General features: G+C 43.6%; 1 protein-coding gene across 1 annotated transcript in view; it reads left to right on the forward strand.

Moving 5' to 3' along the window:
* The first annotated feature begins 4,351 nt into the window (after positions 1-4,351).
* The window catches only part of LOC147452517 (integral membrane family protein), a 48,656-nt gene continuing 33,476 nt past the window's right edge, over positions 4,352-19,531 (forward strand). Inside the window, exon 1 of the mRNA XM_086518171.1 lies at positions 4,352-4,716. Coding sequence (XP_086374297.1) covers positions 4,438-4,716 — 279 coding nt within the window. The 5' untranslated portion in view covers positions 4,352-4,437. The remainder of the gene's footprint in view (positions 4,717-19,531) is intronic.

A 19,531-nucleotide genomic window follows, 5' to 3' on the forward strand; every position in this document is an offset into this window, starting at 1 on the left:
ACAAGTTGTACATCCGCAAACAAAGCATATCTTGGTTTCGCGGGATGTTGTGTTTGTGGAAGATTCTATTCATCCCTGCTGTCATGTACTAGAGAAAGTAATGTAAGCTCACATGACATTTATGATAGGTTATTGCCTCTTTTTAGTGGTGGAAGTTCGAATGTAAATTCCAATGAGGCAAATGTACAGTCTATGGGGATTTTTGAAAATGTTACAGATCAACCAATTTTTGATGCAGATGTACATGATGTACTTGATGAGGAAAGGGTTGAGAATGAGTAGGCTAGAGGTATGCCAAAATGGCTGCTGCATATTTTGCGTGGCAGTAAATTGTTTGCACCTTTGTCTAGTCGTACTCGTTCAAGTTCTCGCCATGCATCTTATGCATCAGATTTCTATGCTTTGGTTGTTTCTAGTTTATGTGAGTTGAGGAACCTTTGTCTTTTAATGAAGCACATAATTCACAAAATTGGATGGCAGCCATGCAATCAGAATATGATGCACTTATAAAAAATGACACATGGACTTTATGTGATTTGTCTCCTAGTAAAAAGGTCATTGGTACAAAGTAGGTTTACAAGTTGAAACGCAAGCCATATGGTGAGATTGATCGCTATAAGGTTCAACTTGTTGCAAAAGGCTATGCACAACAGAAAGGCATAGATTATGAAGAAACTTTTGCTCCCACTTGTTGTATGACTACTCTGTGTTTTCTATGTGCATTGACAACCCATTTTGGTTGGGATATACATCAATCATACATTGTTACTGCTTTTAATGGTGACATATTTGAGGAAGTTTTATGTAACGTAGCCACACAGTTTTTTCAAGAAAGGACAAGAGGATAAAGTGTGGAAATGTAAGAAAGCTTTGTATGGGTTGAAGCAATCTCCTCATGCTTGGTATGAGAAAGCTGACGCTCATTTGGTCAAACGAGGCTTTTGTAACAGTCCAACAGAAAGCACTTCGTAAGTAAAGCGTAAGGGCAATGTACTTCTCATCGTTATTCTATATGTGGAAGATTTGTTCATCACTGGTCCGAATGAGGCACATGTTACTGAATTTAAGGCTGATCTGAATGCTACTTTTACGATGAAAGATTTGGGGCTGTTGCATCATTACTTGGGCATACTATTTAAGCAGTGTGATGGTGGTATTGCCTTGTGTCGGACAAGTTACATAGAGACATTGCTACGTAAGTTTGGACTTGAGGATTGCAAACCTATTACCACTCCCATGGAAACAGGTTTGAGATTGAGTCTTCATGATGCTGGTGATCCTGTTGATGCCACCCTTTACCAAACTGCTGTTGGATGCCTTATTTACGTAAGCAACACAAGACCATATATTAAATTTGCAGGCTCACTAGTCAACATATTTATGCATAGCCTAGGGTCTAAGCATTGACGGGGTGTCAAGCGGATCTTTCGCTACTCGAGTGGCACTTTACATCTTGGGTTGTTTTATCCCAAGGGGGGATCATTGCCGCCATATTTACATGCTTTTTCGGACTTAGATTGGGCCAGTTGCTTTGACACATGAGTGTCCACGTGGTTTTGTTTCATGCTCGACAGCTCGTGCATATCATGGTCGAGCAAGAAGCAACCTACTATGGCCACTTCAATTGTGAGGCTGACTATAGGGTAGTCTTGATGCTAAGGTTGAGTGTGTATGGCTCGGACATGACACTTCCAACATCATCTACACTGGCAGTTGTGAGGAACCCAGTTTTTCATGCTCGCACAAAGAACATTGAGGTGCATTACCACTATGTCAAGGAGAGACTCTCATAGGAGAGATCAACTTGGCTTATGTGCCAACACAAGACAACCTTGCAGATATTTTCACAAAGGCATTGCCTCGTGAGAAGTTCGAAGCTTTTCGAAAAGCTTTGGGCTTACTCCCCTTTGTGGATTGCGCATGTCCTCAGGGCATGGCACTTCCCTATATTTTATGTGCCAGCTCTCATTCACCGCATCACTCCCAAGGCAGATTTGCTACCATATACATGTGGTAGTGATGTGTGTGAACACACTTAGGACCCCTATGGCATTTTTTCCCTCACTAGGAGGTTTTCCCCCCATGCATTGTATATACGCCCATCACACTGGGGCTATCTTATCTTTCCATTGCACACTAATACACTCTCTGTTGTGTGCCTTGAGCTTTCTTTGTCTTCTCCAAGTTATGTGTGTTTCCCTGCAACCCTAATTCCACCAACGCTGAGATGTAAACGGATTAATAAGGTCAAACTTTAATAATCTAACTTGTACAACAAGGTCTAAATGATCGAAGATGGTCAAATTAAACTCTAACACTGAAATCTAAAGCTATATTGATCTCTAATATATCCCATTCTAACACTAACATTTACAACCACTTTGCATTTGATATATACCTATAGGTCGCTAACATAGTTAACAATTTGACCTACGACATGCCACAACTTAGAAGTATCGCATAAATCTAAAATAAAATTACATAAAAATAAAATAATTAATTAGTAATAAATCTAAATCAAAACAACTCAATAATACTTTTTTATCAAATATTTATGATTAAAAAATTTCAATACATTTGTTTGCAAATGATAACATTTAGTCAAAATTTAAAAATAACAAATTTAATATTACTTTTTTATTTTAATATTTTATTTAAAAATATGTGTGTGTACACATGTAGTGTGTTTAATTATGTGTAAATATATGTGCATTTGTATTTATTTATGTGTTTATGTGTGTGTATGCAAGAAAAGAAAAATATAGAGCACAAAGAACTTGAGAGATTGCTGCAAAATCTGCAAGAAAAACACACACACACACAATATCACGCACACACACAAATACGCAATAAATTAACATAAATCTCAAAAAAAGGCTTACCTTCTTGTTGCAGGAGAGTGTGTGAGTGGAACTCTTAAGCCAGGTAAGCCCCAAAGTTGCAGATTTGCACTTATGGTAGAGATTTATAACAACAAAGGAGCAGAGAGGAGAAGAGCAAAAATGGGGCCAAAACGTAGATATGAACCCGCACATTCTATTTTGCGGGTGGCGTTGGTATAGGCATCATAATAAGCGTCGGTATGCTCGTCGAAATAAGCGTCGTTATTTAAAATTTTGATTTTAAAAAAAATTGGGTCTCCCTCGAGTTTTAATAATGCATATACCAACGCCCGCCAATGAATTTGGCATCGGTAATGAATCGATCTCTTGTAGTGGGAGAATTTTAAGTCTAATTTAAAGTAAACAATGAAAGCAAAGGTGAAGAAGGCCTATAACAATTAGCCATTATCTTTGTATTTTTGGTAAAGGTGAAGGTGAATAGTGAAGCAAGGTTGCGAAGCGTATATAGATCTTCATTGAGTGCATAACGGAGCCTTTGAAGCTCATGATGACTATTGTCAATGGGCAAGGTTGGTGATGTGTGTGTGTGTGTGTGTGTGTGAGAGAGAGAGAGAGAGAGAGAGAGAGAGAGAGAGAGAGAGATGGGACATAGTTGCTCGCATGTGTATGCCGAGCCTCGTTTATCAATATCTTGCTGCATCTTACACATTCGAGAAGTATTGCAACATAGTATGAATTATTGCATCGAAAACGTAAGGTCGCAGTATCAATGCATGCTAATACAAGTTGTGATTCACAAAGCTGTTAGGGCCATGATCTGCTCCCTAGACAAGATCCCTAGACAAGATCATCTCCTAGACAAGATCATCTAGCTGCAACATCAACATTTGCCAACAGGAGTCGATTTCAGAAAGCTGTTAGGCAATGATTTGCTCCCTAAAGGAGATCATTAAGCAGGAGGAGACGATATGCTCAGACGATATGCTCAAGCTTGTTAAGTAGAGAGAGAGAGAGAGAGAGAGAGAGAGAGAGAGAGAGAGTACCTGCACAAGCATGTGAAGTTGAAAATTGAGAGAAGTTGGCTAGCTGGCGGTGCATTTGTCCTAGTGCTCGTTTGTCTTTCACTATCTAATTAGTCACAGCTTGTTAAATTATTGAATGATATACGACGACGGGCTAGAAAAACACATTTTCCCTGACCGGTTCAAATAAGGGCAAACTTGAAATTCTCTCGGTTTTTAGGTCGAAATTTGAAGCTTTTGATGGTAATTACACTAAAACTTGTGCAAATTTCCCGGTTTTCTTAAAGGCAAGCTCAAAATCTAACGAAGATTTTACAAGTTCGACAGGTTAAATACATTGAATCCTGTTTTTTTCTGGTGATATCGCGAGGTATTGTTGAAGTGAAAAGTTGAAGCTGCTGTACGTTGGATGATGGGCTCATCAACGCCATGTATAGCGCCAAGTGGCTGCTTCTTCTGAGGAAAATCGGTTTAGGCCAAGCAAGTAACCACAGCCAAAGGACGGAACTATGGACCACTAGCAAAAATATATAGGACTGGATAAACTTATACGCGTCGATATCTTCATTAACATGGCAAGTGCTCCGCTCTTACCACGCACGGACTGCCGATTTTCAGAGGCTCTGCAAAGGCTGCGGGGGCAAAGCTTGTGTGCTGTTCGCTTCTCGAATGGCAGCTTAAGCTGTAGCAGAGGCGACTCTGGGGGCTTGAGGATCAGATATAGAAGTGTATCTCTACAGAAGGCCTTCCACTCTCCAAGAGCTGCTCTCAATGATTCGTCATCTCCTCCTACTGAGGTTTTCCAAGGGGTGTATGGCCCATGGTCTATTGACTCCAATGATGTCCAGGAGGTATCACTCTAGTTTGAGAGAGAGAGAGAGAGAGAGAGAGAGAGATAGATTGTATTATCGTCCACGGAGGTCAGATATGACCTATGGGACCAAAAACAAAACATTACAAGCGTGAGGGGATTGTGTGATACATCTCAGTTAAGGACTGAGGGTCCAAAAAGAAAGTTAAGATAAGATAAGATGAACAAAATCTATGTAGAAGGAGGTGAGGAGGGAACCGGTTTGGGAGTTTGAAACTCTTGAATAATGGCTCTACCTCCTCGGTAGACTGTCCATTTTCGTGCTATGCGCGCTTCTCGCATCTTCTGTAGTTCTGCCTTCTTTTGTTTGAGCTGGGTGGATGTGAGATCTTCGGCAAACCAAATTTTTGTGTCTTTGAGAAGCTTCGATTGCTCAAGGAGCTTGACTCGATCCGCTTTGGTCTTGAAGGTAAGAATTGCATGGTTGGTGCGATGCTCGTGAGCGAGAGTGGTGATTGACGCTGGATCCCATTGTATCATAGGGGTTGTTGTTCGGATACGAGCGAAAGACTCGTGGAACTTGGGGTCCTCCTTTCCTTGCCAATCGCTCGGGAGCCCGCCAATGCGGACATTGAGAGCAATAGCATCTTGTCGTTGTTGTTCGCGTAGCATGGACGCCACCCGATCTTCAACTTTGTGGAAAATGACATCTTGCACTTGAGTTTTTACCTTCTTTGTGAGGATGATTTCCGTCTCCGTATTGAGCTGGATTTCCTTTTGTTCCGTCTTTCCCTTGTTGGAGTCCTCCACAATTGTGAGGCGAGACTCGATGGCTGCGAGTCTTTCCTTCAAGGCGTCATTTTCCTTGCGAAGTCTTTCGACTTCATGTTGAAGCCGAGCCATGTTGTCCACCTTGGGGGGTGTTGCCACGACACCGGCAAATGTGGGTTTCCCGCGAGAAGAGGCCCGAGTGGCCATGGTGGGCACTTGATCAAGAAAGCAAATCACATTAAGGGTTTATACTCAGTTTAAGTAAAAGAAGCCTCTCTGTGAGACGCGATACTCAATTAAATTAAAAGAAAAGAAGCCTCTCTGTGCTAGCAAGTCGAGACCCGGGTGAGAGGATGGCGGGGCTCAGCTTGGGCAAGTGGCCGGGCCTGTGCAGAGGCCGAAACGGGGCTGAGCTTGGGCGGGTGGCCGGGCGAGTAGGGACAGAAACTGGCGAGCAGGGTCGAGGTTGCAGAGAGCGAGAGTGCACACGAGCATAGCAGGGGCGAGGTTACTACTGGAGGTGGGCTGTGGCCTCCCCTAGGGCTGCCCCCTCACCCAAGGGAGACAGGAGTCATAAGAGGCTAGGGTTCGAGCAGGGTCGAGGCTACACAGGGTCGAGAGATCGAGAGAGAGAGAGAGAGAGAGAGAGAGAGAGAGAGAGAGAGAGGTGTTTTCCATCTCTTGGACATGATAAAAATGTTAGAGGTCTGAGAGATTGAAACTCAAGAAAAAGTCTTCCTCATTATTGTATATTCTCGGACGTTTTAAGATGGTTATCAGTTTTGTATATTTATTTTGATGCTGTGAGCTTGAGATGTTTATTTCAATTAGAACTCTCTTTAGGGTGGAAAAAGAGAGAGCGATGTGCACACCACACGTAGTTTGTGTTAACAATGCATTTGTGTGATCAGCTGGCCCTTATTCTTGATCCTTCTTAAGACTTGCGGATTGACTCAAGTGAAGGTTTTCCATCACTTAACTAAGTATTGAAACTTATCTAGCAGTCTTATAAAGCATTGTATGCTTTGTGAGAGGTGATGTCATAGTCTCATATTTATGGGCAAGGCTCTCAATAAAGAATATATCTAGCTCCTTGTTATAGTAAAGAATAGATTGTTTTATTCTTAGGATTGGATTGCATAGGATCTACAGAACATTGATTGGAAGGATGGCCATCAATAAATTAGAGTCTTCCTGTAGCATGTGTATAGGTACTTCAACAATACATTTGGTTTGTCCAAGTTTTTGCTTGTCCGAGTTGGATTAACAAATGCACTAATACAACTATCATAGTGGGGATCCCCCGACGTTAGTGGGGATGTCGTGGTATTTAGTCAATACTATGCATGATGGAGCTGATGGTTATATTGTCTTGTGGGTGACTACCATGGGTCTATACCTTGCACTTTCCTTCAAGGGTGAATCTGGGCTTATCCTGGATTCATCTAGGTATATAACAAATGCACTAATACAACTATCATAATGATTGAGCACATCTTTCAAGAGCATATGATGACATCTTGGTTTTTAGTGAAAACTAGGTAGCACATGAAGCTACTCATTGATAGTATGCCTTCAATTTATGGTGAAAAGTTGGACCTTCAAGCATTGCTTCTATTCAACGTTGTAAAGACCTGAGGGTGACTGTGTGTGTGGAACTTGCTTGTAGAGAGGTCTCAGTAAGGCTTGTTCCCTCTCTCTCTCTCTCTCTCTCACACACACACACACACACACACACACACACACACATCAAAAGCACCATATCGACCAAACAAATGAGGTACTAGGCCTATTTATGCAAATGACCACACTCTCCCAGGGGTTATTGGAAAGATGAAAGAGGCTCAACTCCAAGAAGACTAGGTAAACTTCATCCGGCTGGGAGGCCTTTCAGAAGGATAGCAAGAAGTAGACCAAGAAAAGGATGCATATATACATGCGTACAAGATCGAAAAGAATGCTTATATACCGGAATACGAGAGATGCACAGAATTTGCGGAGAGCTCCACCATTGACCAATTTGTGTGCATTGGAGACCCATTGATCACTCTCAAAGGAAAGCATGTACTTCTTTATTATGACAAACTACCTGACTAGATCAAACTGGTGGTTTGCAAGGAACTAAGATATGAATGGCAGATGAACTCACCGTGTTACGGCTAAAGAATATGGAAAGAAGAACCTGCGAAGGTGTATGAGACTAGGAAACAAGGGAAATGAATTCTCTATTGAAAGAGGTAGAGCAATGATTGAAGAATTCTTCATTTTGATCAACCAACAAGGGCATCAAATAGGATATTTTATAGTGCTTAGGCACACTCTGTGTGCGCCCCCCTTGCCCTCTCCCTACAATCAGTTTTGGCGTCGGATCGGATAGAAACAGAGAGATGATTACAATTTACACACTTCTCTCTCTGTGTGTGCGCGCACGCGCACGCAACCGAAAAAACCCTAGCTTCTTCGCCATTGCCAACCCCCAAGTGCGAAGGGCAGCCTTGCGAAGGGGGCGTTAAGCCCCGCCCAGCTTCTTTCACCAAGCCAGACTGCTGTTGCTCGCCAAGATCCTCTGTACGCTACCAAAGCACATGTGCTGCTACGTGCCAGGCTCCTCACCACGCTAAAGCACAAGTTTTTGCTTGCGTTGTTGCGTGCTAGGCCCCTCACCATGGTGCCTCTATTGCTTGCATCGAACTGACATCAAGCCGTAGCCTACCGGCCACCACATTGTGTAGGCAATAAGCTATCCATATACGCTGCCCTCTCGGCCATTGTCTGTAACAAACTTGGACATCCCAAGTCAAGATTCTACCGCGACACAGTAGAGATTCACTTCAAATTTATTCACAGATCACAAGAGAGTTGACACAGCCAGGCGTAGTTTCGTGCCAAGAGATATTGGCCCCAAAGATTGGCGCCCCTTTCGGTATGTATTTTTATAGTAATCTTTGAGCAAAGTACAACTGAACCCGCGAGTGCTCGCTCCTAGACAGATGCTCTATAGAGTGAGCCCCTAAGGCCACTTATAAAGAGTTACAAAGGGTTTTTAAAAGCAGAGCCCCAAAATCATCTAAAATCAAAAGCAAACTGTCCCAAAAACTGCTAGTAATTTGCGGGGATCCTTATGCTGCCATCAGCCCAAAAAGCGAAAAAATCCGTACGCCCTGCCACGCCCGAATGCTTCAAGGTAAAGTTCCAAAATGTGAGGAGTATCTGCTAGGTCCTCCTCCTCTATCCCCTTCGCATCCAATGCATGATAGTTTTTGAATTTAACCAAGAACCGCCTAATCACTTTACCTTTTATCTTTCTGTCCTTGTGTGACAAGATTTGTTTTGGAACGAGTATCTCCTCTCTTTCCTCCACTTCGGGTCGCTCATCAGGCTCCCCATCAACTGGCACGTTGCTTTTAAAAGGCTTCAATACACTAACATGGAATGAATTGTGAATCTTCCAAGTATCGGGCAGCTTGAGTCTAAAGGAGACACCATTTATCTTTTCTTTTATGTGGAAAGTGCCATAATACCTCATGCTAAGCTTTGGAAAAAGAAGCTTCTTTTCCTTTTTCTTTCTTAGGCGTGCCTTCTCAAAACGTAAGCACCTTCAATTATCTCAAATGGCGCCTTCCTCGTTGAAGAGTGAATCGTGTTGCTGTAGGGCCTAGGCAAATTCCACCAAAGGTAAATTTTTTTTCCATTGAGTCTTCTTATTAGATATGTAAGACTTCAATAAATCCAGAACAACTAAATTTGCCATCGTAGATTGCCCATCTGTCTGCGGGTGGAATGATGACGAGAATTACAACCGTGCATCAATGTTCTCTCAAATAGCCCTCCAAAACAAACTCATGAATCGGGGATCTCTGTTGGAGACTATTGTCTCAGGCATGCCATGTAGTCGAAAAATCTGTGCAATAAACATTCTTGCTAAATGATCCGGCTTGATTGTTTTCTTCACTGGAATGAAGTGAGCTTGCTTGCTAAATCTGTCGATGACAGTCCAAATGCCATGTCATAGGAGATAAAAAATGAAATCCATTGCAATACTTTCCCAAGGGTAGGTGGGAATGGGTAAAGGCCGTAGTATTTCTTGTGCCTTATGCCTGTCAAACTTGACCTTCTGACCTTCTGGTATACTAAACAACTGTGAACAAAGTCGTCCACATCTTTGTTGAGTCTCGGCCAAAAGAAGTAACGCTCCACACCTTTCAAGGTGGTGTTGATGCCGCGGTGACCCGTAAAAGGTGGACAATGGCACTCAATCAAAACCTTTTTCCTCAACGGCTGTGTGACGCACAACATCGTTTTCTTCATCAAGTAGCCATCCCGTATGGAATATCCTGCTACTACCTCCCCATTTTGTATTCGAGTGAATACATCGGAAAAATCTGGATCTGTGGCGTACTGATCAATCATGTCCTCGAAGCTTCTATGATGAATCGTGGAAATAGCCAAGACTAGGGGCTTTCGAGACAATGCATCTGCCACCAAGTTTTTCTGTCCCTGAACATGGACAATCTGGAAGTGAAACTGTGACAAGATGTTACCTCACCGCATCTGCTTTTCTGAAAGCTTCTTCTGTGACAAGTAGTAGCGTAAAACTCTAGTGATAAGTGAAGACCGGAAATCGGCTCCGAGTAGGTAACGTCACCACTGAGTAAGAGCATGGATCACTGCCAAAAGCTCTTTCTCATAAATCTGTGCTGTCAATTCTGGCTTGAAAACAATCGGCTTTCATAGGAAATCACATGGCCTTCTTGCATTAAGACCGCTCCCAGAATATGACCACAAGCATCACAATATACTTCAAATGACTTTTGCAAGTCTGACAAGGTCACCATTGGTGTAGTAGTCAGTTTACTTAAGTGTTTAATAGGCAGTCACCTCTGTCGGTCCCCACAAGAAAGGGACTCCTTTATGAATTAGTATGTGCAAAGGGAAAGCTACCTCTGCAAACTTTCGAATGAACCACCTGTAGTAGTAAGTACACAAGCCGAAGAAGCTTCGAACTTCATGAACATTGTTCAAATTTGGCCAGACACGTATAGAATCAATCTTGGCCAGGTCCATCTATACTCCTGCTGCTGGGACGATGTGTCCCAAAAGGTGCATCTCCGGCAAGAAAAATTCACTCTTTTTGGCATTGATAACTAATCTGTGATCAGGCAATGCCTGAAAGGCCTGTAGCAGATGGTGTCGATGTTTTGCTTCATCCTTGGAGAAGACTATACTGTCATCAAAGAAAGTGCCGACAAAAGATCGATACTCTTGGAAAATTCTATCCATCATTTGGTTGAAAGTCGCTGGAGCATTGGTAAGGCCAAAAGGCTTCACCAAAAATTCATACAAATTGAAACTTGTCCAAAAGGCTTGTAGACATCTTTCGGAGCGATTCTGATTTGATGATATTTGCTTTTCAAATCAATCCCGCTGAAACAAGAGGATCCCTGTAGTCGGTCAAGAATATCATCGATCCTTGGGGATCAGAAATCTGTTTTTGATAGCGATTTTACTGAGAGCTCTGTAATCTATGCACATTCTCCAAGATCCGTCTTTCTTTAATACCAACAACATCGGAGAGCAGTAGGGTGAAGTATTTGGCTGGATAAGACCCTTTTCAAGGTCTTTCACTTGGTTCATGATCTCTTCAATCTGGGCTCGGCTAACACGATACGGTGGCCGGTTCGGTGGTGTGCTTCCAGGAATCAGATCAATAGTGTGATCCTTAGGATGAGATCGGAGAAGCAATCAGCATGTGTGTGGAGAAAGTCTTGGCGTTCTTTGTCAAGTTCAGACATGTTCGTTCTGCGTTCATCATTCACCTCTTTCAAATAGATCGAGTAAACAAAGAGACTGGATTTTATTAATTTGAAAATGGCCGAAGCTGATACAATAGGGACGGACTTGCCCTTTAGTTTTACATCAAGTACAATTTTTCGACCCTTATCATTGGTCAAAGTTGCTTTCTTACTCTGATAGTCGACCACAGCGTTGCTCTTATGGTACCAAGGGACTCCTAGGAGGACGTCACACCCTTCCAAAGGCATGATGTAGAAGTCCTCGTCCCCTAAATACCCTTGACAATGCAAACGAAGTTTGCCAATGACACGCGTAATGGCTATGTCCTGTCCGGGTGCCGCTAGAATTGCCTCTGGTGGTGGATCTATCCGGTCGGGTGTAATCTCGAGCCGCGCCGCCAATTCAAGTGAAATGAAGTTGGCCTTGGCTCCTCCATCGAAGAAGATAAGGGCTTCTTGATCTTTCACTTTGCCCCAAGCTTGACAAAGTTCTGTACTTTCATCTATCTGGCTTGGGTCAGTACCCATGCAATCTGGTACCAGTCCTGCTTTCATCTTGCCTTTTTTGCCACGTTCCTATGCTGCTCTAGAACTCTCTGGCCTGTCTTCAGTCCGTCCTTGCTGTGCCTTTTTGGGCCACTTTGCGGAGACGTGCCCTTGTTCCCCGCAACGAAAACATTTCCCCTCTTTGAGATAGTTAGCCCTTTCTCGAAGGGTCAGTCGGGGTCGTATATCCTTCTTTTCTTGGGAACTCTTTTTCTTTCTACTTTCATTGTTAGAGGTCTGTCTGGTCCTTTGAGTCAAGATGATAGATCTCATCAGTAGGGTAAGTCAAATTCCTCGAATGTATCGAGAAACCCACCCTCTTGCACATGACCCATTAATTCTTGGATAGAATTTGACTTTTGTTCAAGGCAGTAATCTCAGGTCTCTGTAGGGACTCCACAGCAAAACCGCTCAATCTGTTCCTTGAAGGTGACCTTCTTAAATGAAGAGGTTGGTAGAAAAGAGTCCCAAAAGCTCTCACAATAAGTGTCCAAAGAATCTCCCTCGGCCATCCGAAGATAGTTCTAAGCGGTTCTTATATCCTGTTCGTACTCCTGGTCAGCTAAGAAGAAATAAAGAGCCTTCTAAATTTCAACCACTTGATTGGAGCTTCTTTCCTCATAAGAAGAGTGGACCACCATGTTTGAGCATTTCCTTTGAGAAAAGATGTAACCCTCCTAATCTTGTAGTGCTCTGAGTAGTGCCCTCCAGAGAAAGCTATGTCAAGCTGCTGGTTGAAGGTCAAAGCCCTCGGAGCATCTCGGAATCCAGAAAAGGATTCAAATTTTATCGACTGTCCACCTTCTTTAAATTCTTTTGCTTGTCTTCGAGGAAGTCATATTGGTTGGCAGAAACCCTAATTTCTTCCAGAAACCCTAAAATTCCTGCAAACCCTAATTTTTGCCAAAAACCCTAAATTCCGGAAATCGCGGAGGCGGATTATTAAAAAAAAAAAAAAAAACGAATTTTGCTTTTGCTTTTTTTTATAAAAAAAAGAGAAAAGACTCTCTAAGAGAGAGAGAATTGATGCTTTTGATTTTAAAAGCTTTTGGGGCTCTGCTTTTGGGCATCCCTTGTAACCTTTAAATTAGTGGTGAGGGCATCACTTCTCAGAGCATGTGGACGCAGAGTCTAAGAGTGAAACCCTAACCGCTCTCTTGTACTTTGATGATTGATTAATACAAAAAGAAGTGAATTTTTCCTACCAGAGATACACTTTTTGGGACACATTGTGTCAGCCGCAGGAGTGCAAATGGATCCGGCCAAGATAAAGACTATCCGTAATTGGCCTGACTTGAAGAATGTCCATGAAGTTAAAAGCTTCTTGGGACTGTGTTCGTACTACAGGCGGTTCATACGAAAGTTTGCAGAGGTTGCTTCCCCTTTGCATATCTTGACACAGAAAAGAGTACCTTTTTCGTGGGGACCCCCAGAGGTGACTGCCTTTCAGACGTTGAAAGAGAAATTGACTACGGGACCTATTTTGACTTTGCCGGACTTGCAGAAGTCATTTGAAGTATTTTGTGATGCTTGTGGTCGTAGTCTGGGTGCGGTCTTGATGCAAGAAGGCCATGTCATAGCTTACGAGAGCCGTTTGTTCTCTAGGCCGGAGATGACAGCACAGATCTATGAGAAAGAGCTTTTGGCGGTTATCCATGCTCTTACTCAGTGGCGGCATTACCTACTTGGAGCGGATTTTACTGTTTTTACAGACCATCAAAGTTTGCGCTACTTCTTGTCACAGAAGCAGCTTTCGGAAAAACAGATGCGGTGGGCGAACATCTTGTCACAGTTGCACTTCCAGATTGTCCATGTGCAGGGACAGAAGAATGTGGTGGCAGATGCTTTGTCTCGGAAAACGTTGGTTCTGGCTATTTCCGCGATACATCATAGGAGCTTCGAGGATATGGTCGATCAGTATGCCGCAGATACAGATTTTGCAGATATTTTCACACGGATACGGGATGGGGAGATAGTAGCTGGATACTCCCTTCGGGAAGGCTACTTGATGAAAAAGACTATGTTGTGCGTTACACAACCGTTGAGGGAAAAGGTTATGACTGAATGCCATTGTCCACCTTTTACGGGTCACCGCGGCATTGCTACCACCATGAAAGGGGTAGAGAGATATTTCTTTTGGCCGAGACTCAAGAAAGATGTGGAAGAGTTTGTGCGCAGTTGCTTGGTATGCTAGAAGGTCAAGTTTAACAGGCATAAAGCACAGGGATTGTTACAGCCTTTACCCATACCCACCCGCCCCTGGGAAAGTATAGCGATGGATTTCATTTTTGATCTCCCGAGAACACAGAGTGGTCACGATGGTATCTGGACTGTTATTGACAGATTTAGCAAACAGGCTCATTTCATTCCAGTGAAGAAAACAGTCAAGCCGGATCACTTAGCGAGACTGTTTGTGGCCCAGATTTTCAGATTACATGGCATGCCTGAGACAATTGTCTCCGACAGAGACCCCAGATTTACGAGTTTGTTTTGGAAGGCAATTTGGGAGAACATTGGCACGCGGTTGCAGTTCTCGTCATCGTTCCACCCGCAGACTGATGGGCAATCCGAGATTGCCAATTCAGTGGTTCTAGATTTATTGAAGTCTTATATCTCAGATCAGAAGACTCAATGGGAAAGATATTTACCTTTGGTGGAATTTGCCTACAATAACACGATACACTCGTCGACAGGGAAGGCGCCATTTGAGATTGTTGAAGGTGCTGCAAAGGTTCCACCCTTCCTGAGCACGAAAGATAAGATCTTTGAAGCGGATGAATATACGCGAGATCTGGATACGGCTTTTGCCAAGGTTCGCGAGACTTTGCAGAAGTCTCAAGAACGACAGAAAAAGGCAGCGGATCGCCATCGTCGCGACATGAAATTGAAGGAGGATGATTGGGTGCTCTTACGTTTTGAGAAGGCACGCCTACGAAAGAACAAGGGAAAGGAGAGGCTTTTTCCAAAGCTTAGTATGCGATACTACGGCCCTTTCCAGATTACTGAAAAGATAAATGAAGTCTCCTTCCGACTGAAACTGCCAGATACTTGGAGGATTCACAATGCATTTCATGTGAATCTCTTGAAACCTTTTAAAGGTGATGTGCCTGATGATGGGGAGCCTGATGAGCAACCCGAAGTGGAAGAAAACGAGGAGATCCTTGTTCCTGAACAGATTTTGGCACATAAGGATACGAAGAAAAAGGGTAAAGTCCGAAGGCGGTTCTTGGTTAAGTTCAAGAATTATTCTGCACTTGATGCGAAGTGGATGGAGGAGGAGGACCTAGCAAATACTCCTCAGATTGTGAAACTTTACCTCGATGCTTTTGGTTTAGCATAGTCTACTCCAAATGGAACCCAGAATTCAGCTTGGCCGAAGATCTGGTGCAGTGGGATGCACAAGAGGGGAGTTACTCCACTCCTTTGTCAACAGATGCCTCGATTTTGATACTAAAGTCACTGATGTCTCTTTGAGCTTCAGGGATACTGAGAGCTGACAGTATTCTGCTGGATGACTTTATGAAATGGAATTCCTGATTATGATACTGATTTGTTCTTGACTTCTCGTGAGTGTAGGAACTGATAGCCGAAATGCCTGTAGCATTATGGTCTGATTGATCTCGAATAGACATGGTTGCAATAGGGGTTAGTCAATCGGACATCGATGAGGTCCTGATTGGACCTAGATGTGATTGCTAGCTACATTGCCGATAAATCATGGTCTAAGATCCGAATGAATGTTGAATGTCATGTGATGTCCTGTGATGTCTGGTGATGTCCTGTGATGTCGTGTGATGTGACTGTCGATTTTGTACATGTGCTAGATGTGCGTTCCTAGTACGTAGGTACTAACAGTCAGTGTCTGCTAAGACGGTTTATGGCTTTTGTCGGTTTTGCAGGCGTAATCGTGGTCGATTACAATGCTTTCAAGAGGGGGGTATGTCACAAAGTGATGACGTGGCCGACAGCAAAAACCCTAATTTCTGCCAGAAACCCTAAAATTCCCGCAAACCCTAATTTTTGCCAAAAACCCTAAATTCTGGAAATCGCGGAGGCGGATTATTAATTTTTTTTTATTTTGTTTTTTGGGAAAATGATGAGCGACGCGAATTTTGCTTTTGCTTTTTTTTATTAAAAAAAAAGAAAAGACTCTCTAAGAGAGAGAGAGAACTGATGCTTTTGATTTTAAAAGCTTTTGGGGCTCTGCTTTTGGGCATCCCTTGTAACCTTTAAATTAGTGGTGAGGGCCTCACTTCTCAGAGCATCTGGACGCAGAGTCTGAGAGTGAAACCCTAACCGCTCTCTTGTACTTTGATGATTGATTAATACAAAAAGAAATACCGAAAGGGGCGCCAGTCTTTGGGGCCAAAATCTCTAGGCACGGAACTCCGCCGGGCCAGTGCAAATCTATTGTGATCTGTGAATTGTTTTGAAGTGGTTATTTGGTGCTACAGAGGACTCGTCTACGGACAGTTCAGACTCTGACAACGGAAACTTTTATGCAAACAAGAGGAATTTTTACAAAGCCAACCAGTATGACTTTCTCGAAGATAAAAGCAAGAAAGTCCGAGAGTTTAAGGAAGGTGGCCAAGCACTTAAGTTTGATACTTTTTCGGGATACTCCGATGCTTCAAAGGCTTTGTCTTTTATACAGCAGTTTGACATCGCTTTCGTGGGAGGACGCTATTCAGAGCGCTCCAAGATTCGGAGAGCTGCTTCTTATTTTAAGGGGAATGCTCGCACTTGGTGGTCCACGCTTCTATTAAGCAAGACTGTGCCAATTACATGGCTGAAATTCAAGAGGCTTTTTATTTCTTCTTGGTTGACTCAAGAGTTTGAGCGAGATATACGAGCTGCTTGGAACCATCTCCGGATGACCAAGAGCGATACAGTGAATTCTTATTCTGAAAGATTTTGGAACTCTTTTCTACCTGCCTCTTCATTCAAGAAGATCTCGTTCAAAGAACAGATTGAGCGGTTTACATTGGGTCTACCTACAGAGATCCGAGACCACTGCTTGGAACAGAAGTCAGCTTCTATTCAGGAGTTGATGAGTCATGCGAAGCGGGGCTTTGCAATTCACTCTGGCAGTCTGACCTACCCCACAGATGAGGTCACGACACAACGAACCGGACAGACTTCTGGGAATGAAAGTAGAAAAAGAAAGAGCAACCCAGAGAAAAAGGATGCACGACCCCGACTTACTCCTCAGGAGCGGACTCGCTACATCAGGGAGGGGAAGTGCTTTGGATGCGGGGAAACTGGACATATCTCCGCGAAGTGCCCTAAAAAGGCACAGAAAGAACAGAATGACAAGGACGACGAAAGGCCTGAGAGTTCGAGAGCAGCTGAGGACCGTGTACGAAAAGGCAAGATGAAAACAGTACTGGTTCCAGATTGTGTGGGTACTGATCCTGACACCATGGATGAGAGTACAGAACTTTGCCGAGCTTGGGGCAAAGTGAAAGATCAAGAGGCCCTGATTTTCTTTGATGGAGGAGCCAAGGCCAACTTCATTTCACCGGAATTGGCGGCGCGGCTCGAGATTACTCCCGATCGAATGGGGCCACTTGCAGAGGCAGTTCTAGCGGCACCCGGCAGGGACGTAGCCATTACACCTGTCATTGGCAAACTTCGGTTGCATTGTCAGGGGTATTTGGGGCATGAGGACTTCTTCATAATGCCTTTGGAGGGTTGTGATGTTCTCTTAGGGATTCCCTGGTACCACAAGAACAACGCCGTGGTCGATTATCGGGCGAGAAAAGCGACTTTGACTACAGAAAAGGGCAGAACAATTGTACTTGATATTAAACCGAAGGGCGAGTCTGTCCCTATTATATCGGCTTCGGCCATTTCAAAATTAATGAAATCCAGTCTGTTTGTTTACTCGATCTTTATGAAAGAGTTGAGTGATGATGATAGGACAAATATGTCTAAACTTGATAAAGAACGCCAAGATTTTCTACACTCTCAGGCCGATTGCTTCTCAGAAGGCCTGCCACAGCAGAAACCCTAATTTCTGCCAGAAACCCTAAAATTCCCGCAAACCCTAATTTTTGCCAAAAACCCTAAATTTCGGAAATCGCGGAGGCGGATTATTATTATTATTATTATTTTTTTTTGGGGAAAATGATGAGCGACGCGAATTTTGCTTTTGCTTTTTTTTATTAAAAAAAAAGCAAAGACTCTCTAAGAGAGAGAGAGAACTGATGCTTTTGATTTTAAAAGCTTTTGGGGCTCTGCTTTTGGGCATCCCTTGTATTAGTGGTGAGGGCCTCACTTCTCAGAGCATCTGGACGCAGAGTCTGAGAGTGAAACCCTAACCGCTCTCTTGTACTTTGATGATTGATTAATACAAAAAGAAATACCGAAAGGGGCGCCAGTCTTTGGGGCCAATATCTCTAGGCACGGAACTCCGCCGGGCCAGTGCAAATCTATTGTGATCTGTGAATTGTTTTGAAGTGGTTATTTGGTGCTGTCGCGGTTGATTCTTGACTTAGAGTGTCCAAGTCTGTTACAGTACTGATCAGGTACAGAAAGGCATTCCGTATGGCCATGCAGCACAAGAAAAAAGAAACCCCAAAATTTGTAAGAGTGAGTAGCGAAAGACGCACAGAGGAGAGAGAGAGAGAGAGAGAGAGAGAGAGAGAGAGAGAGAGAGAGAGAGAGAGAGAGAGAGAGAGAGAGAGAGAGAGAGAGAGAGAGAGAGAGAGAGTGAGTGGCGATGGACACACGAGACAGATTGAAAAGATTGGCAAGTCCTAATAACTCTAGATGGTAAAAACTGCTGTATACAATATGGCAAGATATAAATGAGAGAGTGCATCCCCCCCCTCCTATATATAGGAGAATAGGGAGTAGGTAGGGCAGACGAGAAAATGCACAAAAAAATACCCATAAATGAGGAAAAAATAGGAAAGGACCCGACTGGGCAAAGTGCTGAGCAGGTGTACGGGTGGCCAACCCACAACCTAGGGCCAGTGCACGTGTGGTGTGTGAAGCCTGTAGGTAGGGTGCGAAGCATCTGGAGATGAAGAATCTAACCCCCCCCAACGACAGATGCGGAGTCGCTGAGGAAGAAGATGCAACACGCATGGCAAATCTAGAGTGTGAAAAGAAGCGTCGGCCAAACAAAAAACGACGAACCGTCCAACACCAATGTGATGATGACCAAAGCTAGGTCAGGCTGATCAAGTTGCACAAGGAAGCTATGGAGAGGCTAACAACAGAACAAGTCGTTGAAGAGGATATGTATAGGGGAAAGATGGACGAGCAGGGAGCTCATTGGTGGAGGTCAGTAGAAGAGAGAGACGGAAGAGAGAGAACCCCCCCTGAAGCAGAGCACTCTGACACAAAAGGATAGAAGGCCAAGGTGGTAAACCTGGCAAACTCCAAGCCAAAAAGTGATCTCGACTATAAGAGGGAAGAAGGAGGTGGATGAAACTAGAGGGTGAAGCCATCGGCCTGTGAAGGGCTAGAGATGGCGGTGGCAGATGTCTGTCGAGAAGCAGTCCCATCCTGGGGATCTGAATCCTTCTTGCGGTCCTGCTGTCGTTTATAACATTTGTCTGTAAAATGACCTTTCTTTCCACAATAGGTACAAGTAATGTCAGGGCGAGAGGGTGTACAACCAAGTCCAGATTGTCCGGTAGCACTACCACCCCTATTGGATGTAGAAACCAATGCAGTAGAACCCGCAGAGGCGTCTAAGGTGGCTCTGTCCTGAATGCGCGAAGCTATCTTGAT

Source organism: Adiantum capillus-veneris, chromosome 8 (assembly GCF_014529385.1).
Source record: "Adiantum capillus-veneris isolate H3 chromosome 8, ASM1452938v2, whole genome shotgun sequence".
NCBI classification, from domain to species: Eukaryota; Viridiplantae; Streptophyta; class Polypodiopsida; order Polypodiales; family Pteridaceae; genus Adiantum; species Adiantum capillus-veneris.